This window comes from Enoplosus armatus, chromosome 23, assembly GCF_043641665.1.
Source record: "Enoplosus armatus isolate fEnoArm2 chromosome 23, fEnoArm2.hap1, whole genome shotgun sequence".
NCBI classification, from domain to species: Eukaryota; Metazoa; Chordata; class Actinopteri; order Centrarchiformes; family Enoplosidae; genus Enoplosus; species Enoplosus armatus.
Window position 1 is genome coordinate 4,407,413 of NC_092202.1, and position 22,213 is coordinate 4,429,625.

The 22,213-nt window shown below is 41.0% G+C and overlaps 4 protein-coding genes across 6 annotated transcripts; all 4 read right to left on the reverse strand.

Annotated features, from left to right (window-relative positions):
* Positions 1-1,048: 1,048 nt before the first annotated feature.
* Positions 1,049-6,167, reverse strand: LOC139305845 (E3 ubiquitin-protein ligase TRIM47-like). Its single transcript, XM_070929799.1, has 7 exons — positions 5,822-6,167; positions 4,785-5,156; positions 4,570-4,665; positions 3,087-3,320; positions 2,178-2,334; positions 2,033-2,092; positions 1,049-1,949 (listed from the first exon to the last, which is right to left on the reverse strand). Exons 1-7 carry the CDS (start codon positions 6,071-6,073, stop codon positions 1,423-1,425), a joined length of 1,698 nt encoding a protein of 565 aa, XP_070785900.1. The 5' UTR covers positions 6,074-6,167; the 3' UTR covers positions 1,049-1,422.
* A 1,053-nt stretch (positions 6,168-7,220) lies between these two features.
* LOC139306100 (protein mono-ADP-ribosyltransferase PARP14-like) lies at positions 7,221-13,577 on the reverse strand. 2 transcript variants are annotated; one of them, XM_070930061.1, is made up of 7 exons: positions 13,355-13,577; positions 12,519-12,667; positions 10,434-12,281; positions 9,903-10,136; positions 9,533-9,757; positions 9,049-9,118; positions 7,221-8,776 (listed from the first exon to the last, which is right to left on the reverse strand). In XM_070930061.1, the coding sequence occupies exons 1-7, from the start codon at positions 13,527-13,529 to the stop codon at positions 7,680-7,682; spliced, it is 3,798 nt and encodes a 1,265-aa protein (XP_070786162.1). In that variant the 5' UTR covers positions 13,530-13,577; the 3' UTR covers positions 7,221-7,679. The 2 variants fall into 2 exon arrangements, with proteins under 2 accessions (XP_070786162.1, XP_070786163.1); XM_070930062.1 differs by having other exon boundaries at positions 12,519-12,662; positions 13,355-13,522.
* Positions 13,578-14,949: 1,372 nt separating this feature from the next.
* LOC139305987 (GTPase IMAP family member 7-like) lies at positions 14,950-17,029 on the reverse strand. 2 transcript variants are annotated; one of them, XM_070929941.1, is made up of 3 exons: positions 16,957-17,029; positions 15,322-16,110; positions 14,950-15,222 (listed from the first exon to the last, which is right to left on the reverse strand). In XM_070929941.1, exons 1-3 carry the CDS (start codon positions 16,961-16,963, stop codon positions 15,086-15,088), a joined length of 933 nt encoding a protein of 310 aa, XP_070786042.1. In that variant the 5' UTR covers positions 16,964-17,029; the 3' UTR covers positions 14,950-15,085. The 2 variants fall into 2 exon arrangements, with proteins under 2 accessions (XP_070786042.1, XP_070786041.1); XM_070929940.1 differs by having other exon boundaries at positions 14,950-16,110.
* LOC139306247 (GTPase IMAP family member 7-like) lies at positions 16,980-21,185 on the reverse strand. Its single transcript, XM_070930197.1, has 3 exons — positions 21,135-21,185; positions 19,517-20,358; positions 16,980-17,117 (listed from the first exon to the last, which is right to left on the reverse strand). Exons 1-3 carry the CDS (start codon positions 21,139-21,141, stop codon positions 16,980-16,982), a joined length of 987 nt encoding a protein of 328 aa, XP_070786298.1. The 5' UTR covers positions 21,142-21,185.
* Positions 21,186-22,213: the final 1,028 nt, after the last annotated feature.

Consider the following 22,213-nt stretch of genomic DNA (forward strand, 5'->3'; position numbering starts at 1 on the left):
TGTTTCTTTTTAGCCCCTTTTCCCCCCTCCCAGTTTCTCTCTCTCTCTCTTTCTCCCTCCCTGTCATTGATTTGGCATGCATGCTGTAACATGTAATATAGTGAGAGGGCAAGGTGTGTCCCACTTTCCTGGCCTGCCTCTGCCCTGGCAGTCTGTCAACACATCACATTTTGAGCAAGGAATTCCATCTGTGCAGCGTGGACTTCAGGGGTTCGTTCACCCAGAATAGAAAAACATTTTCCCTAATGGTATCTAGCCATGCGGATCTCTGCTTTGAGCATCCACAAACCAAATGACATTCACCTCCTCCTCCTGCAGATATATCAAAACTTTAGCCCATAAAGATCCAACCCAAAGGTGATGGATGTGGTTGAGGTCACGGCTCAGTTCTTTACACCAAACTGGGAAAGCCACTTCTTTGTGGACCTTGCTTTGTGCACAGGGGCATTGCCATGTTGAAACAGGAAAAGGCCTTCCCTAAATCTAAAGTTGGAAGCACACTGTTGTCTATCTAAAGCATCATTGTATGCTGTAGGCTTAAGATTTTGAAACAAAGGAGCCGAGTCCAATCCATGAGGAGCAGCACACAAAGGCAGGTGTGTCCACGCACTTTTGGTCGTATAGTGAATACGTATTTTATTTTCAATTCCTTCTAATTCAATTTCTATTTTCACCTTTTTCACTTTCTTACTTACTTTTGGACTGAAGTTGAATCTGAGATCATATAAATCATATAATTTGTGCTGATGTGTGCGTACGTTTGACCATTTCCCAAGTAACAATTCCACATATTCAAAACCACTTTAGGGAGTCAGCAACTTGCAATAACTTGCGGTCACAGCAACAGCAGTAACTTGCAAGTTGCTGTTTTTTCTTGGCAGGGACGAAAAAACTCCAGCCTAATGTCACGCTCAACTACCAACAAAAAGCAAACAAGCCCTTTCCTTGGGAAAAGAGACTGCGTGGAGGTTTACTTCATCACCGTTTTTTTCTCTCTCCTTGATTACATCTGATCTGCAGAAACAGACACACCAACTGTCAATGCCGATATATCATTTTATTACAAAGTGCTGGAAGGGACATGACAGACGTGATCATACAAGGAAAAGAAAGAAAATAAATCTGTGTTTGAGGATCACTGATGACTTTGTTCTCAACACCAACAGAGCAGTTAATAGAGGAAGCTGAATATTTCATGGTACAATGCAAACGTTTTTGCTAAACATTTTCCAGAGACTGCAGAACTACATCTTTATTCTTTTGCCCTCCCATCTGTAATATTTTTCTCTATTTCTCCTCTGGAGCGTTGTACTAAATAGTTGCACTCATTTTTTATTTTTTTTTATTTTTAGTATTTTGGGACTGCCAAAACTTTTCCATCTGTGTAAAATGCAAATTGCTATTACACCCACACTTTCACTACTATAACTTGACTATCTGTGCAAACACTCCGGCATCATACCACTCATATTTCAGCCCAAGCCCAGGATAAAGAGGCTGGGTGAACGTGGTCTGGACTTTGTGGAGCAGAACCATCAGGTCTGAGACATGATAAAAACACAGCGTGCCTGCTTTATAATCCAGATACACTCCAACTGTGTAGGAGCAAGGGCCTGACACCGTCGTTTCTACATTGTTGTGACGGAACGAGTAACCATTTGCTGTGCACTCTAAACACCAGGACTTGTCATCGTTTCCAAACTGCGACTCATCGGATGTTCGGTTGATGTCCTTGTATGCCACTGCTGCCGACAGACTGCGAGCGTACCATTCCACCTCCCAGTAACATCGCTCCGACAAACCCTCTCTGCACAGCACCTGAGGAAACTTAGTGAACCTGTCTGGCTGGGCAGCGTACGGGCTGGGCGAAGGCCTCACCCTGCGGTTGTCGTCTATCAGATGCAGATAGGCATAGTTTGAGGTCTCGTCCAGTGAGAGGGGACAGCAATCTGCCAGGAAAACAATTAACAATAAACCCACTAACAAATGGTGATGATTATTATAGTAAAAGGAGTTCAATTAAATTTCTTACAGTGTAAAAAATCTTGTCTGGTTTTTGGTGCCGGCAGTAGTGAGAAGTCAACATAAGAGACTGTAAGAAAGAGACATTTTTAAAAACACCATTGGACATGAATGTAGCCATTATGAGTCAGCATTTGTGGATTTCCATATGTTACCTGTGGCAGAGATCCTGGGCCATGCGTCCCTTAGGACAGTCTTTAATTTATCTCTCAGCTCAGACACGCAGTCAGTCACATCTCTGAAGGAACGCAGGGGAGCAGTGCCAGGTGAAAAGTCTGGAGAGTCACAGGAAGTGGAGAGAGACTGGAAAATCTGGAGGAGAAACAAGACAGAGGGCAAAGTCAAAGACAGGAAAACGATATATAAAAAAAGATCCAATTAGATGCAATTGAGTCAGAAAAGTCAGCATCTTGCACTTTATTCAGAGTAATTATTGGTTGTTCTTCAGAATACTTGATCAAAAAATTCACTTCTTTGTCCAGGAGCTCAAGTTTGGTTTGTAAACTAGGACTTTAAAAAAGGCAGAAAAGGCTTTAACTCAATTACAATGAAATGCAGTTTTAGCAGTCACCAATCAATTCTTGTATAAAGAGCTTTCCTTTAAAAGCAACATTATGCACGAATTGGTATTTCAGTCACTCTCTCTTTTTCTCTTCCTCCTCCGTCAACGTCCTCTTCGGTCTCTTCGTCTCTGCCATGATGTGAATACCGAGCTGGACTCATGTGTAACGAGGTGCCGTAAAGCGGTACGCACTTCTCACAGGAGATCGTATCCGTCTAACCAAGTTAGGTCGTGCAGGAACCCTTTTACAAGCCAGTGTACCATCTAAATGATTTTGAAGCTGTTACTTAAAAGGTAAAATAGTGACATAATGCTGCTTTAATGACTTGGCTCCTTTTTGGCCAGTTGATGGAACTGTTTTCAGCTTTCTGTATTTTTAAGCTACAGTTAAAGACCTGGAGTAATTTGGCTGCACTGCACTGCAGTGTTTATTTCAATCATGCAAAAAACCTTTAAGACAACAAAAAGTCAAAGGCAACACTAAAAAAAAAGTGTGTGGTACCTGAATCAAATAGATGTGATCGTCAGTATGTAACAGCTCCTCCAGTTTGGCATCTCTCCTCCTCAGCTTCGTGATCTCCTCCTCCAGCTGCAGCTGCAGCTCCTCAGCCCGAGCGACGGCAGTTTTCTCCTGGTCTCTAATCAGCTTCATCACCTTTCTATGTCTTCTCTGCATGGACGACATCAGTCCGGCAAAGATCTTGTCACAGTCCTTCAGCGCGGTCTGGGCACAACTCTGTTGGCACACATCAGATTTTTTTTCCCTTTAAAAGTTGCGTTTTTTTTGTTAAACACGACTGAACAACATGGTGAAACCTCAGCAGATGTAGTGGCACTGTTTACAAGCTGGTCCTGACCTTTGACCTCCCAAGGGCCAACATAAAAATGACTTCCCCCTGGGGATCAAATCAGAACTGTTTTACATTTTACACGACAGTTAATAATGCTTGCCTCATCATTGAAATGCTACTGTCTCTCAATTATGAAGAATTTCTTTCAGAAAGTGAACTTAAAGCAGCTCCAGTCTATATTTTTATGATAACAGCATATCAAATGACATTGTACAAACATATTTCTAATATAAGTTGCAATCAGGATTTTAGGCAACATTTAGGCTAATTTACATAAATGCCCCTATATGCATCTACAAAGGATCACAAACCTTTTCCCCACTGAGTTAGTGGCTATAATTGATATTTGTAAAATTGCAATGTATTAAATGAAGTGTTTTTATGAACCTACAGAGGGTTATCACCTAAATCTGCAGTTCTCCTCAGCTGTTTTGATTCACTCTCACCGCTCTCATAGCACTGCTTTCGGGCCGCAGCAGGCAGCTGTTTGCAACAAAAATGCTCTAAAAACTCCCTGTACATTACCTGCTCAGCACCCAACGGCAGACAGACACAGTTAGCGACTAGCTGGGGAACATAGTGGAGCAGTTAGCAGCTTGACGAGCCAGATATTTCCCTCAGGAGTTGGTTGAGACTATTGGACTCCAAATTAATGGCAATGTTGCTTCGTAACTGCCGGATGTGTAAATAAGCAACTGTTTGCTGACAAGTTTGCCATATCAACTTAAAAGGTGGTAATATGTCTATGCTGTGTTACCCCCGCTACCCCCAAGTGGCCAAAAATAAAAATCATCAGTTATTGAAGATTAAAGTAAGAGTTAAGAACCATTAATCATGTCCAGCATGCTCCATAAATTCTCTATGTCGGGTGCCAGAGTTCAGAATTCCCTCCAGGTTAAAAAGGAAGCTTGCAAACTGCAACTAAGACCCAAATGTACTTGACATTGTTATGCCTATTTATTGGCTAATGATAATGACTGCAGTAATTGTGTTAAAAACATGCCCAGGGGAAACATGTTATTCTCAGTGGCATTTCGCAATCAGTCAAGATCTATAAATCATTCAACTCTTTTAATGCCCCATCCCATGTAACTGCAGACATACACACTACAACTAAATATGTCTTTTTCACACCTTCAGATTCTCCTCAGCTTGACTCAGGTCCTTCAGCTCCCCCTCTCTCTGCTGGACTCTCTCCTGGACTTTCTTTTGACACAAAATCAGCTGTTTCTGGAAGGAAGAAAGCATGATTACTTCTCATGAGACTGGAGGAGTTCACGCTGAGATCGAAAAGAGTGCAAAGAGTATGTTTTATGGTCACATGTCGATTGGGAATACTGAACTTCTACCTCTGTCTCAGCCCTCTGTGTGGAAACAGAAATCGTTTTGTGGCCCTCATGCTCATCTACAGTGCACAGAGAGCAAACAAGCTGCTCGTCTGTCTGACAGTAGACCTCCATCAGCTTGTTGTGCTTCGTACACATCTTTTCCTGCAGCGGGATTATTGCAGGGATCAACTGGTGCTTCTTCAACACTGGAACACTGTAATGAGGCTCGAGGTGAGCTGGACAGTAAGATACCAAACACGTCAGGCAAGACATCGTGGCTTTGCGTCTTGTCCCACCGCAGAAATCACAGGGGACATCTGCCGGGCCGACACTGGCCAGAACAGCAGGTGCAGAAGCCTGCTGGGTGCTTGGCCTCTTCAGCTTTTCCACAACCTAGGGATGGTAGTGAAAGTAGTGAGGTCAGTCACTGACGACCAAGAGAGTCAATTAGCTCTATTCGGAAAGCACATACCAAAAGCCTGATCATACTGGATTTTTGAGGCTGATAGATATGTATATATCTATATATTTGAATTATCTGTACTAGTAAACATTTAGTTTTTTTGCAGTAACAAACAGTAAAAAATAAAACACATTTGACCCCTTCAATTAGCTTTTTAAAGAATTGTGTGGGACATTTTACAATTGAAAAATAAACTTGTCAGTGCTCTCTGCTGGACAATGTAATGGAGATGCAGTTTTTAAACGACCTCATAAATCTTTGGCATTTCTGTACTGACATTTTTTTATACTATTTGGTCGACAAAAGGCTAATATTGGCCTTACGTAGGCCCAGATGATTTATCAGTGTAGCTCCAGCGCAAATATAGCATTTACTGAGACTCAAAGGAGGAACACAAAAACAAGGAAATTAACTTTTTTAGTGCCATTGCATAAAAACATGGAAGAAAGGGCTATTTTACTGGTTTAAGTATATTTGCAGGAAAAGGTAGGGATAATAGCATTTACATACCAATATAGCTGATATAATTCATGTTAAGTACAAGTAAGAGCAGGTACAAACACCTCTCCTGGAAATACGATAATTCAGCCCTCACCTCAGCCAGCATATGGTTCCTCCTCAGAACAGGCCTGGGATTGAAGGTCCCTCTGCACTGAGGGCAGCTGTACTCTCCCTTCTCCTCTTCCTGGTCCCAACAACCCTCAATACAGCTTCTGCAGTAGCTGTGTCCACAGTGAATAGTTACTGGTTCTTTTAGCAGGTCTAGACATACTGAACAGTGGAACCCTTCCTCGTCCAGCTCAACTCCATTTTGCACCGGTAGCTGATGCTGTTGCTTGCCAGCCATTTTACTATCAGTTTCATAAAAAGACAGGAGGGTTGCTGAGTTTCATTTTGTCTGAAATACTTCTATAGAGCAGCGTGAGGTTCAGTCTCCATGCCCACCCTTTGTCACCCAGCACTTGTGTGCTCAGAGACACTGGTGCTGGGTGTGCTCAGAGAAACTGTGTTAAAGGGACAGACACCACTTTTACACACCTGCCTGTGTAAGCAATATAATGAAGGGATCAAAGGCTGCAGTCGAATATTTAAAAAAAATGACGTCCTATGTCTTTTCCTAAACACTTTTCCTTGATCCCTACGGAAAATGTCACGAGGTCAAGGAAAGATGTGAAGGAAAAGAGAATCCAAGCTGAATCCGGCTATGTAATTATCCAACGGCGGATGTTATTGATGTGGATCTGCTGTGGTCGCTTTAAATGTGGCTGCCACAAGGAATTGTTGCTGTTACATTATGCTAAAGGAGATAAGAAAGGAAGCACTGAAGCACCTTTCCTTAGCATTTAGAGAATTCGACCAGCTCTTATCATGGCTGCCACTTAGATACTTCCAGACATTTCACTCCTAAGCAAAAAAATAACCCTGGATGAGTCAAACTTCTGCGTACATGCAGGACAAATGGCTAAAAACAGTTAAGCTCCTGCATGAGCTCAAGTTATGAAAGCATAACTGCACCAATTTTGATGCGTAAACTGTGAAAGAGAAGCTGGGGGCTGCTAAATTGAATTATAACTTTGTGATTCAGCTACAGTATATAACCACGGCTGAATGTCCCATGTCACCAAATACCTAACAAACATACAAGTTTTCAAATGCCGCTTTAACAGAGACACCCTATCTATACATATCAGCACTGTAACTTGACCTCTGTGTGGAGCCAGAGGTTTTACATTACAAAACCCACAACTGCATTCAATTCTGTTAAATCTCAATAAATATTTTATTCATTAATACTAGCATTGCTACAGCACTTGATGCACCTCTTCACAGGAAGTGACAGAATATGACCCAGTGGCATCTGATTAAACAATGCATTTTTCTTGCTTTAGGGAGCCCCCTGTTGATCAGAGCTTGCAAGTGCGGCGTAAGAATAGAAATCCCATTGTAACGAGGTAAACATACAACCCCATAAGAAAACAAAATGGACAAATGAGAAAACTGCAGCAATCAATGCTTTATTGGTGAAAAACAGATTCAACATCATCCAACACCTGTAAGTTATGAGTCCATATTCAAACAATCACTGCCAGATAGTTTAACATCATTAATCACTTTAATCATTAATATATAAATGTATTTCATATATTACCAACATATAAAGATGGCTTGATTATCACAAAATTTACGAGTAATTTACAAATGATGATACAAAGATTTGACTTTTCAGAATGAACATTTCCCTCCACCTTTTTCAAGTCACTTAAGTTAAAGCTGCATCCATCAATTTTTTTATTTGTATTTACAATAGATCAAGTGACTGTGCATGACGTGCAAGTTGTCGCTCGTGGTGTCAAAGCCATAAAGATTATCAACCGACCCTGTAGTTCCCTTCAGCTACCTTCTTTTTTTTTCTTTGTGTAGTTCCACTGCCCTCAAGTACCTAAGAATATCTGTTAATGCAACTTCAAACAAGCGCTTCCTTTGTTGATGACAGCATTAGCTGCCATCGTTGCTGCCTCCTGTGGTGTTTTTGCTCCCTCAGCAGCATCAAATCCAATAATACCACCCACTACGCCTCCTGTAACAGCCAAGCCTGCTGTGGACACACCTAACACCACTCCAGCAGTTGTCAGTCCTGCTACTTCTGCTCCTCCTGCTGCTGCTGCGGCTGCACCTCCTACCGCCGGCATGTTTTTCACAAGTTTCATTAATGCTGAACAGTTATGCAGAGCTGTGATAACGAGTCCAACCATCGCTGCCACACCAAAAAAAGCTCCTAACAATGCTCCTGTTGCAGTTCCCGCCAGTTGGATCAGAAGCCTCTCAGACACTCTGGTTTTAGCCTGTTTTCTGACCTCTTCCACTGGCACGTTTCCAGATGACTGTCTTATACGTTTTTCCTCTTTCTGTATTTCCTTCTCCACTTCGTGTAATATCTTATTGGTGTAGTAGCCTCCATTGTTTTCCATCAACATCCTGTCTAGTGTGTTGAGTAGCTCTGCCACCTGGCACTGGTTGCTTCTGTAGTTGTCCTCTTCCTTTTTCTTCCAGTATTTATTATCAATGACGTGGCACCGGCCTCCGCACTTCCTCACCAGATCACTCAGATTCTTATTCTGACTGACAAACTCCTCAATTTGCATCCCTTTAGGGAGCTGGTCACCATGAGTGAAGACAATTACAGCATATTTTAGAGCATCTTCAGTGAAATATTGGCATATTTTAGTGAAGACAGCCTGCTCCTGCTCTGTGAATTTCTCCACTTTAAGCACAATGAGAAAAGCATGAGGCCCAGGAGCGCACTCTGTGATGCACCTCATTATCTCAGGCCTCATCTCCTCCTCAGACCTTTCTGCATCAAAGAAACCAGGAGTGTCGATCAAAGTGATGCTTCTTCCGTTGACAGATCTGGTTTCTGCTTGACATTTTGTTGTTCCAGAGTTGGGAGAATGGTTTGTGGTGAATAATTTCTCTCCACATAAGGTGTTAGCTAGGTTGCTTTTCCCAGTTCCAGTTTTTCCCAGCAGGACGATCCTCTTTGTAATTGACACTAGAAGAGAATTAATCTGTTAAGTATATTTGTCTCTTGCTTGTTTGCTTTCTTTGTCTGTTAGCTTTTAAGAGTAGTTTTCACATGCTTTTCGGGAAACAGTAACCAGTACACTGTTTACAAGTTGGCTTAGATAAAGAAGCACTCCTAAATGACAACATTAACATGCTCATATCTGGCAAATGGATACAATAATGATGTTAGGTCCACATTGTAGAAAACATTTGTCTTCAACATGGTGAATTACAGCAGACACATAGATCTATACCCACCTTGGTCTGGTTGGTGAACATCTTTTGTGAATCGTTTGAGTCGGAAAGCTTCCTGGACAGACTTGAAGACCTGCAGAGACGAGGAAGTATAGGGTTTAATATCAATTCCAGTATATATCCAGTGTATCTAGAGCAGAAAAAAGCTGATATTTATTAAATCAACGATTTTAAAATACAACTTATTATACTGGTTAATTAAATCAACAATAATCAACCATGTGATTTACATTTAAGCCAGTAATAATTTTGAATTAATAGATTAGGCATTCATAAAATTGTGTTATTTTTGAGTAATGCTGTCAAGGCACACTATCATTAGCCAAGATATTGGGACCTCTAAAAATGTTGGTCTGGGTTCAGGGTGGTCAGCCTACACTGTTGTTTGCACCAACAGACAGATTTTCAACGGTTTCGTGCAAAAGATTGGACTTGAACACTTTCATTGTAAATACTCAGTGTTAACGGTATAATGCATTTCCATTACCTCACTAGTCTCTTCGTCACTGGGGTGGATGATGATGCGGACCAGGTATGGTGTTCTGCTGGTTCGGTTCAGTTCAAACTCATGAATGCATTCCAGTAGAACCCTGGCTACCACGCTGTTAGGAAAACGCAGGGCAATCCCAGCCCCGAGCACAGGGAAAGCAACAGATCCAAACCCTCTATTCTCACAGGAAGTTAGGATTTGGTTGATGCCCACTCTCAGAACCTGGAGAAGGTCAGAATTCAATTATTTTTATTTTATTTGTATTTGTATTATGGTGTAGAAAATGGAAAACAGCCTCTGACAATTTGTTGTCACACACACACACACGAAGTTAAGAACAACTAAAAACACTCCTCCACTACTTCACCTGGAGTGCCACTCCATCATGGTCATCATCCCAGGGAAGGAGGCCGAGGAAGAACACTGCCTTAGATGGAAGTCCAGGCAAGCCCTCCACCAGGACTATGTCATCCAGCATTGTTTCCTCTGCTTCCTTTGTAAACCTTGCAGTCAGCTGGGATCCAACCATTTTAAACAAAGTGTTTCCAACACGGGTAGAGAGAGGATCATAGCCAACCATGGGCGATACCAGGGCGTCCACCTAGGAGGAGAGCAGGGGGGTTGAACACATTTTATGTAAATTGTCAAGGAATTGTTATTCCTCATGGTGTTTGCTTACTATAAAAGTCAGCTGACACCCACAGCTGTAAAAATTGTAAAAACAAAAACAAAAAACATGTCTTCTTATAGACTTAATTGTCACATCCACATCTCGCTAAATTGGGTGCCATTGTTAACAGGACCATCCAGTCATTCTAATATAGGTTTCAGAAATTAGTAACCTAAAGTACCAGGCATACAGAAGACAGTTATAAAGACTCAAAACACAGTTTCTCACCTCCTGGGTCTCAATGGTTCCCTGGATGATATCTACATGGACACCATCTCCAGGAGCTCCAGCAGTGGCCCCTCTTGCTGTGTCTCGGGCAGCAGCAGCATCCATCTGGAACCTCAAGTCACTTGGTGCACTGTTTCCAGTAGTGATCCCTAGGAGAAGGCGGTCACATGCTTCGTGCATGGCCCTCACCACCTCTTCTCTGTTATCAATCAGGATGATTCTGCTCAGACTTCGCCCTCCCTGACTGCCAAACTCCTGCACAGCAGTTACAATAGCCTCAGAGCATACATTGACAGGAACACCGAATGTCCCTGAGCTGATACAAGGAATGGCTATAGATTGGAACTCCATGATTTCTGATAAATTCAGAGCAGAATGGACAGCTTTTCCCAGCAAGATCCTCTCTCTGCCACCTGCTTCTCCACCTACAGGCCCAACAGCATGCAGCAGTTTCTTGCAGTTTAAGTTCCCCCCTGTGGTCACTACCACATCACCTGTAGGAATTTTCCCAATATACTTTACTAAGCCACTACTCTCACTCTGGACTTCAGGGCCACCTGCTTTACTTAGTGCAGCAGCAACACCTCCACGGTGGTCCAGATCTTCATTGGCAGCGTTCACCAGGGCATCAGCTTCCTGTTTGGTGATGTCACCCTGACACACCAGCACCTGGAGCCCGTCACAAAGGCTGTAGCTGGCAACTGTGTTTACTTCACTCAAATTCAAAGATGCCAAATTCTGTGCAACACTTGGGAGTTCCTCTTTCCCAGTGGGAGTGGGTATGCTTTGCACACTAGACTGGTCCGAAATAAACTGTGTGACAGCTTCACTCAGCTCTTCAACCTCTTTGGTGTGGCCCAATAAGAACACTGTGCTGTCTGAGCCAAACACAACCTGAGCCCTGTATTTCCCTTGGTTCATTTCATTTGACTTGGACTTAAGCTTTTCCCGAAGCTCAGATGGCACAGTAGAGCAGTTAGGAACATCAATCTTGACTTCCTTGAATTTTTCTTTCACTTTTTTCTCTGTGTCATTCATTTCATCAGCAGAGAGGGTGAAGAAACGTAGCTCTGTGTCTCGTAACTCTACTTCCACTTTGTCACCAACCCCTAAAAAGTCACCAAGCACCCCTGGACCTCCGTATGCCTTCCTTAGAAAGGCCAAAAAATGTGGGCTCTTGTCAGAAACTGTCCTTTCTAACACCAAATTCTCCTTATCAGAGATCCAATCTCCAGCCTTAAGAATCTCCTCCACAGAGCCTTCCAAAACTAACTGACCTGCATCTCCCTGCGTGACCTTCACTCCTGGAAAAGCTCGTCCCAGGCTGTGCTCAATCTCTTTCCAGAGGAGACGGAGTTTGGCCTCGCCTAGTCGACGAATGCTGGTTGACTTCTCATTTAAACGTGACCCCCGTTTAACATGCGAGTCCTCCACATCCATCAACCTGGCTTTCACCCGAGAACGTTCCCCAACAGCAACAGCCATCCCAACCTCACTGTACACCTTCACCCCATCTGTGGTCTGACGGGAGCTGCAGGACTGAAGCAAAGCTTTAACTTTGTGAGGGTCCACCTCATAGTGGCACAGGTAGCCATCAAAAACTTTGTCTACCTCAGCTTTCCAGTTTCTAACTTCCTCTACAGCACCAGGTTGAGCTAAGCACCTAACTAAAACCCTCCCCTGCTGTGGGTAAAGCTGGGCAGAGCAGGCCACAGAGGAGAGCTCTTCCTCTAGTTCTCTCAAAGCCTTGGGACACTCCATTAGGTAACGCAGGAGGTAAGTATCAGGTCGTAGTTTATGTTCTTCACCACCTGGTGGAGGAGTTGAGGCAGGAATGGACTGTAGGCTCTGTGTTGAAAAGAAATATCCAATTGTGTCTTTCAGTGATCTGAGTTTTTTCCTCCAAATGCATAAAAACAGTTAGAACAAAGCCCTTAGTGTCATGTTATGATCATATATTAGTTTAGTATTAATGTACAGTGATGTCAGTCTCAGTGGCGTTACATAACTACATGAAATGAGGAAATGTAAATCTATTTTTGGAAACGCACAACCTTGATTGAATTACAGAAATGTTGTGTTAACCTGTACTGGGGCTGTAAAATCCTGGCTTTGAGTGGAGGGGGAGATGGGAGAGGAGGTGTGAGGTTCCAGGCTGCCTCGGACAGTGAACACCAGACGACCATCTGCAAGCTCCACAACATGCTCAGATCTCTGCAGGACTGCCTGCTGATCTAAGACAGAAAAGGTGGCATTCCTTATTGTGAGTTTTAAATAAGGAAATTGCTGCTCTTTTGACATAAACCACAGGCTTTTTAATTTGATAAGATTCTTTTTCTGTCTTTCTGTCTTGTTAGAAAATAAGAAAGAGCAGCAGACCCCCTCTCACAGTGTGCGCCATAATGTACTTCAACACGTACTACACATAAGTACAGTTTTGAGGTACTTTTACTCGAGTATTTCAATGTTATGCTACTTGTACTTCCTCAAGTGATACGCATTCAGTCAGCTGGTGCAGTGAATGAAAACTGGAATTTTGCAGCGGCCTGTCAGGTGTACTTTCACTTTCCCGGGAAAGGGAAACTTAAGGATTCCTCTGTTTAGGATCCAATCTCATAAAATCCCGTTTTAGTACACCTCGACAGTTAACACCAGTAGTTTGTTTTAGCTGGTTTGTTTTATAGATAGGGGCTTCCCAAACGTCTCCTGGAGTTATGTCCTGCATGTTTTAGATCTCTCTCTGCTCCAACGTTTGAACGATCAGCTGTGTTGGACAAGGGAGATATTTAAAACACCCCAGGAGAGCTTTTGGGAAACAACAACAACAACAACATGAAAATGACAGGTCTTTCACCAACATTATAAGACAGTTGACCATATAAAATGATTAAAAACATGAGTTGTTGAGTCTCGTCACTCACTTCTCTGATACTTGAAAGCAACGCAGTAAACTTCATCACCCACGGGCCTCAGGGGGCCGCAGTCTCCCCCGCCGGATCTCCGGTGAACACGGAAATAATTCTCTATTTTCTTCATCTGCTCCGCGAGCAGGCTGCGACTCTCGAAGAAAACCGGATGTTGGTAACTGTCGTCCATCGTTTAGCTCTTACGAAGAGAGAAATGAAGCCAAATATCTGTAGTGACCGAGAGCGTAGCGTGTTTCCCTGGCGCACATGAAGTCTGAGTGCAAGAGAGGGACGTAACGTGAGGGAGGGGGGCGCGTAACTGGGGGGGGCGTAACTGGTACGGTCTTGCGCACTGCAGACGGGAGAAATCACCGCTGCTGTGCCACGCAGCATGTCACTACTGTTAACTCTCAAGTTGAAGAGAAAACATATTATGTTCCAGTTGTCTTATGGCCTAGCAGCGAATATTACAACATACGCTGCCAGCGTACCGACTCCACGTCATAAAAGATAATACTCACAATCTCAGACCCCTGACTCTTGTGTTTTGATAACTTTGGCGTTGTTGTTTGGGCTCCCACAAACCCCACTGCTACAGGCCTGAGCGTAAAAAAGAAAGAAAGAAAGAAAGAAACCAACTTTTTTTCTTTAAACATTAGTTGTTCTTTTATTTTGACCTCATTAAAGCACAAAATGTAGACAGGTATTGAAGTGGCCACCCTTCCCTTTGCCACAAACTGGACACAGGCTACACACACATCAACAAGGGGACAAATTATGGAAATCACCATAAAGCATTGTTATTACATCAAATAAATGTGTTGTGCATGAACAAAAAAGTCCTAGTCCTTTTGTTTGTACAGTATGTTATCCTATAAAGTGACGTTACTTATGTTTGTGGTCAGTTAGACCCATGACAGGTGTAACTCCCTGTATATTTCTCTTCTACCTTATTTGTATATCTTCCAATTTTTTATTTTTTTCTCCATTTTTCAAGAACTATCACCTCTAAAATGCTTCTTTTCATTCGCATCTTCTAAACAGTACAGTGACAGTGCATACACAACAGTACATTGAACAAAAAGTCACAAAAAGACAACCACTAACCTAATAAATACCATGAGCCTAATGTTATTACTAATATTATACAGCCCTGCAGAGAATTAAACATTCCTTAACATGCATGGCACGAAACAAGACAAATAACTAGATCTTTTGTTCCCAATATCCATCCGGGACAAACAGAGACTCAGGTGATGAGACAGGAATAAAATACCAAGTAATGTGATCTTTCTTTTATATTGAAGCAAATGCATTATTCCAAAAATGTCCTTGTACGTCAAGACACATTTCAATGGAACCACGCCTGGCTGTTTGAGTTGTGACCAGTGCTACAGGTATGTCCGTGCACCTGGGCAGTAAGTCATAGGAGATAGTAGGAATAGCGTATATAGTGGGAAATAGGTGCCCTCTAGTGTCTACTGCGTGTTCAAATACAATCTAAACATACAAAATAATAATATTTTCATATATTTTGTTAAGTGTGGTGGATAATGTAACTGAAAAAACTGCTCTTCATAACCAAACAGTTGTAACATAATGGACTCTGAAGACACTAAAACAAATCGAACGGTGGCAAAGCTAATATGGTTTGAAGTAACAGACAACAAACACTAGTTTCCGGCTATGATTTAAATGTCTCAAAAACATCAACCTCCTGCTCCACTCTTTTTTATTGCCAATGCTTTATTTGTTGTTATGATCTGCTGCAATCCCAGACTGGTTCAGGACAGCCTTCGCTGCCTTCTGCATGGCTTCCCCTAGACTTTCTGCTCCTTCAGCTGCATGAAGTCCTTTCCAACAGCCCTTTGCTGCCCCAGTTTGAGCGGCTAATGCAGCTGTTGCTTTTGTTGTTGATACTAGTGCTGAAAAATTTGAAAGGTCCTGAAAATTACTAACAGCTAATGTAACCATCTCTGCCACACCAAGAAAAGCTCCTAACAAAGCACCTGTTGCAAAACCTACCGATCTGATCAATAACCTGTCAAAAACATTAATTTTAGCCTCATTTCTAATCTCTTCCCGTGACATGTTTCCTGATGACTGTCTAATGAGCTCTTCCTCTGTATGTATTTCTCGTTTCACTTCTTGTAGCATCTCATTGGTGTAGTAGCTTCCTTTGTTTGTCTTCATCATCTTGTCTAGTGTGTTGAGCAGCTCTGCCACGTGGAACTGGTTACTTCTGTAGTTGTCCTCTTCGTTGTCCTTCCAGTATTTATTATCAACAACGTGGCACCGGTCTCCGCACTTCTTCACCAGATCTCTCAGATTCTTATTCTGACTGACAAACTCCTCAAGTTTCATTCCTTCCTGCAGCTGGTCGCCATGAGTGAAGACAATTACAGCATATTTTAGAGCATCTTCAGTGAAATATTTGCATATTTTAGCGATGACATCCTGCTCCTGCTCTGTGAATTTCTCCACTTTAAGCACAACGAGAAAAGCATGAGGCCCAGGAGCGCACTCTGTGATGCACCTCACTATCTCAGGCCTCATCTCCTCCTCAGACCTTTCTGCATCAAAGAAACCAGGAGTGTCAATCAAAGTGATGCTTCTTCCGTTGACAGATTTGGTTTTTGCTTGACATTCACTTGTTCCGGAGTTAGGAGTATGGTTTGTGGTGAACAATTTATCTCCCAATATGGTGTTAGCCAGGCTGCTTTTCCCAGCTCCAGTCTTTCCCAGTAGAACGATCCTCCTTGACGTCAGCACTAGAAGAGAACAACGACTCTGTATAAGTTAAGTACATTTCACTTGTATGTGTTCTGTTAACTTGACCTTTTGGTTCTAAAGTGTTTTGAGTAGGATTGCAACATACGCTTGTTTTTATTACTGATTAACCTGATGATTATTAAACCATCGCTAACATGTTCTCAGTGGCAATGCTAATGATTAGCAGGTGTAATGTTTATCATGGTCACCGTCTTAGTTTAGTGTGTTAGCATTCTCACAAACAAATAGATAAAGTCAGTTACAGTACACATGGTTATATGTATTTCCTTATTATGTATGTATTATTATAGTGCTATAATTACATGAAGAAAACATGTTAAAGGATAATTATTTAGCTTTATGTCTTTATATATACACAAAGGCAATACATATAACAGTGTGAATTATATTTCACTTTGTTTAATTGTTTTTCATTAGGCATTTTAAATCGTCCATTGTAGAGCTGAGGCTGATGGGAATGTCATTTGGTTGAAAGTATGTGTGACGCTAATACAATAGTGAAAGTCCATCTACTCAAGTACTACTGTTAAAGATTAAACTACCAAAACAGTATACAAAGTAGATAAAGGTGGCTCCACCTTGAACAGGTACAACAAACACATTGATGCATCACCAATAATAATTCCACCATAAAAGGGGCCATTTTTCTTTCACTTTTGATACTTTAAGTACATTTTGATGATAATACTTTTTTTTTACTAACATTTTCAATGCAAGACTTACTTGTAATGAAGTATTTTTATAGTATGGTGTTGCTACTTTTACTACATAAAGAATCTGAACACTTCCTTCACCTCTGTACTGATGAAGTAAGCTCAACTCACCGTCCATGTTGTAAAAAAATAAATCACTGTAGGCACCCGGACTGCTTGACGTCCTTGCTGGATGTTTTTCCTCCTGTTATCTTGCTGGGGTTTGACTCTTTTTTGACTTTGACTTGGCTTGTTGTTGATTGGCCGTACCTGAACAATGGAATGAGTTTCACCTGTGAGTTAAAGGTGCAGGCCTTGATTATACAAAATATGTCAAAGTATAAGTACAAAATATCACACAGAGAACTAATATATAATCATATTCATGTTCAATGCCATGAATTAAGTATTTTTTAAGGCAAGGTAATAAAACAGGTAAAATAAATTACAGCACACAGCATAAAAGAAAAAACTACATCAGGTTAAGTAAAATAATCTGTGAGAGTGAGTTTTAAAAACAGATAACTAAGAAGAAAATGACCCCACCCGCCCCAACGCCCTATAGTCTGGTGATAAAACTTGCTCTTGTGGACTGACACAGTTACAACAATGGTCAAAAAGGTCATCTAGTTGGACATACAGTCCACCTTCAAGAACTACAGCTGCTTGCTTTCTTTTCTGGTAACCTTTGACATTCTCACTGAAGCTTTGTCTGGGATTTGGATAGAAGAATGTGTCAGGAGGGTGATAGCTGCACCTTTTCATAGCTGTTTAGGGTGGTGACTGCGGCTTGGAAGGCACAAGTTGAAAAGAATGTTCTTTCAATTTAGTTTAACAACAGTCGTATTCAGCTGCAGAGTATTAACAGGCGGTATAACCAGACTAACATGACATTAACTGAAGTGGCCAATAGTTTGGTGCTCCACCCAAATTGTGCCCAGTGTACAGAACAACAAGTAAGTGCAGCTACAATTGAGATGATGTGACGAACTCGGCTACATTCACTGCCTTCTAAGCTCAATATTTCCCCACCGCTAAATGTGGCTAAAAACTCAGTGTTATGAGTGCATTTTACATTCATACTGTGTAGCGAAAAACACAATTTCCTTCGTTTCTAACATAATAGATTGAAATCTTTATTTGGTGTCAAAGAGGGAGGATGGCAGCTGCACCTTCTTCATACCTTTTTAAGGTGGAGTGTTTTGTCTCAGGGTGAGACAGAACAAGTTGAAAAGATTTCTTTATTTGTTTTTATTGGCAGCATCTATATCCAGCTGCTGGTTTTAACTGTACAAGGAAATAGACTGAAAACAATAAGGCGAAGTGTTTAAAGTGTGGCCCGTAGCCAGATTACTTCTTTCTTGTAAATGAGAAGGGCTCTAAAGTTATTCTGGTCTTTAAGAATATCACAAAATACAAATTACAGTTGTTTGCTATTTTTGGGAACCTAATTTAAATAAAATATGCTTCCAAAAACATACATTAACATGTAAAAATGTAGTCTGACAAAAGGCTGTTCGGCTCAACAAGTTCCCTCCTGTGATTTGGTAGAAATCACACAAGTTACAAAAAATATAGTTTCATTTTTAAAAAAGGGTCAGTAATTTCCAGCTAAGCACTGTAGCTTTTATCAAACATTACTCAAATTTGTTGAGGGACTGTTTTTAGCTGCGGATTAATACCCATTTGGTGCTCTTTTACAGGAGCAGGACAGTGTATGTGGCATTCATTGTTGGTTTTGATCTTGTAATGGAATTTATTGACAATAAGAGAAGCCTTATGCTTTAACAAGAAATGAATGTGAAACAGAAACAACTGAAGAGACATGTGACCAATCAGCTGTTTTATTGTTGCATAATAAGTTTATAACAAAGCAACACGTATTAACAAAAAGCATGTATAGAAAATAGAAAATAGAAAATCATCACCGTTAAAGGGTACACCAGTGATTTACTACAAGGACAAGGACCCGTAAAGTAATAAACCAAAATGGACAAATTAATTCAATCCTTAACCATTCAGTTTTATAGCTTACCCATTTATAAAAATGATTACAATAATTTTACATGAGGTGTAAAGGATTGACACAATTTATATGTCAATGTCAGCCTCTCTGAAAGTCGAGATGAAACGGCATCTCGAGAGTATCTAGCTTCCGTATTGAAACAGGATAGGCAGGCGGGACATGACAATGGGAGGAATTAGATTTGAATTCCTGAAGACACACCGACGTATCATGCTGTTGCTAGCTAGCTAACTAATGAATGCTAGCCCTGTGCAGCTAAAAGTTGAAGACTGATTGATGGGTGGATGTCATGATATTATTGGTTGAAATTGGTTGGTTCAAGCTTACCTAAGCACACGTCATATTCTTTTCTTTTCTTTTCTTTTCAGGAAGAAAACACACAATTGGATTTTTACATATTTTTCATTTCATCTCGACTTTAAAGACTTCTGCGGTTTTTTTCTACATCGGTGTTCATTCAAATGGGTTCCAAGGATTGTATATTCTTTCATACAAAGCATAAAGTTTGTTCATAATAGTTTCAAATGTCTTTTGTATTGCCTCTCCTGGTTTGAAGTCCTCAGTTACATTTACTATTACTCTGGGTGGCTCAGGCGTTGGTTCTTGCACCACTACTTCCAGTGGTGTTGATATTGTGTTTTCATTAATAAGTGGTTCTGTTATTACCTTCGCAAATTTTGAATTGATCAACACAGCTGAGACAGCTGCAAAAACTCCAGCTACGACTGCGAAAACCACAAAACGTCTAGTCCTTGTTTGTGGTGCGTTGTCCACCTTCTTCTTAAAGACGCTGCTTTTTGCCTTTTTTCTAATCTCTTCCTGTGACATGTCTTTGGATGACTTCCTAATGCGCTCTTCCTCTTTCTGTATTTCTCTCTCCACATCTTGCAGCTTTTCATTGGTGTAGTAGCCTCCATTGTTTTCCATCACTATCTTGTCTATGGTGTCGAGCAGCTCTGCCACCTGGACCTGGTTGCTCCTGTATTCATCCTGTTGGTTGTTCTTCCAGTATTTATTATCGACGACGTGGCACCGGCCTCCGCTCTTCTTCATCAGATCACTCAGTCCCTCACTTTGTTGGACGTACTCCTCAATTTTCATTCCCTCAGGGAGCTGGTCACCATGAGTGAAGACAAGGGCAGCAGATTTTAGAGCATCTTCAGAGAAATACTCACACATTTGCGTGATGACAGCCTGCTCGTGCTCTGTGAATTTCTCCACTTTAAGCACAATGAGAAAAGCATGAGGCCCAGGAGCACACTCTGTGATGCACCTCACTATCTCAGGCTTCATCTCCTCTTCAGACCTTCCTGGGTCGAAGAAACCAGGAGTGTCGATCAAAGTGATGCTTCTTCCGTTGACAGATTTGGTTTCGGCTTGAGAACAATGCGTTTTCAACTCATTAAAATGGTTTATTTGGAATTTGGCCTCTCCAAATATGGTGTTACCCAGGCTGCTCTTTCCAACTCCAGTTTTTCCCAGAAGGACAATCCTCCTTGTGTTTGGCACTAGAAGAGAATAATGACTCTGTATTAATATATCAGTGCATTTGTCTCTTAGTTGTTAACGCTCCCCTTGGTTCAGGACATGTTTTCCCCATTCATTTATTGTGCTACAAGAATTATTATACTGTGGGAAATAAGGCTGAGTTACAGAAAAACATTTGTTAACAATAACAACTATGTTTTAGAATTCTACATGGGGAAAAAAGGCGACCTCTAACAAGCCAGTTGAAGAAAAGATTTAAGTTAAACATGAGTCAACTGAATCTTAAAAAGCTAATGTTGAGAATGTCGAGTAGTCTTTGTGTGCTGTCACAGTTTCCTAGTGTAAATGTGTTTGAAAATAAATAAATAAAAGACTATAGCTACCTGACAGGTGCACATTAGTAACATCTTAACTCTCTCAACTAATCTTTTTGAGAATTAGCTCAAGGATACTCTCACGCCTGTCATAGAAGCTTTAAAAATTACAATTGTTGATGTCAAGTTAGAAATAGTTAAAAGAAAAATTACATAAACTCAATGTGATACTAAATTACAAGCCAGGAGGAGACATGATAATCTATAAATCCTGTTTGGATGAATCTTGATTGATACGTTTTAAAGCAACATCGGTCAGAGCTTATTTTATCATAGTGAAATAATATTAAACAAACAAAAAGGAAACCTTTCTAACTAAAATATGTATATTTTGAGCTGCCACAAAATCATCCAGACTCAACTGTCCAATAAAACTATTTGGTGCTCATTGTTGAGCTGAAAAAAAAATAAGCTTAACTTACCGTCCATGCTGTCGAAAGCAGAGAATTACTCCGATCCACGAGACGTCTCTGCTGTCTTTCCTCTTGTTCTCTTGCTCTGACTTGCCTTTTGCTTTGTTTTTTTCTACCTGTTTGACTTGTTTCCTGGTTGCAGGCTGATGGAATGATTACCCACATTGCACTTGTTTCCAGTACATTATATGGGCACAAATATACCGCAACATGAGCACCAATAATATATAATAATATACATTAAATATATAATAATAACAATGCTCTACAACAAATGGCTACATAACACAAAATATGTCACAATATAGGACAAAAATGTTCAGCAGTTGCTGAAAATTCTTCCAAATGTTTCAATATTTATAACTTTTTGTCCAGGAAAAAAATACATGGCAAAGCAGGAAGCTGAACATGACACTGCCTCTGCAACCAACTTAGTTGTCTTATTGCTTCTGACCTAGTATCTACTTGTTAAATATGATATACGTGAAATCAGATTTGTTTCCATAGAAATACAACAACATGGAATCTGTGCAAACCCACAGTGTGTGTGGCAAAGTAGTGACTATAATGAAGTTATGTGATTACTTAGGTCAAAGACCGAATGTGGTTAAAAAAATGAATTCGTCCAGTTTCCGTCACTGGTCTGGTTGGCACTGGCAGCGGTAGATCCCACCACCTCTCAAGCTTTATTAAGGCTCACATTTTACATTTTACAGTTCAAAATGCAGCCGGACTAAACTCTGCGCCAAGCGAATAAAGTGAAATGTAAATGCAACAGTAACTAAAAGCATCTGGCTCTCTTTTTATTGACCGCTCAGCTGATGGTTTAGTGGAAAAAAAAAGACACTTGGAGAAATGTGAAGAATTTGCTGATTTATTGCTGTATAACATTTAATTTGTAACAAAGAAAACATCCACAAAAAACAGAATCACAATTTCCCTTAAAGTTATGGAGGGCCCACATCTGCTCATGGTCAGATAATCATCATAATCATCCTCGTGTGCTTTGGGAAATACTGAGGGATGTAGATTATGTGAACATCTTTAAAATCGTGAACGTGTTTGGCCTTCTCTGACTGTATTAATTG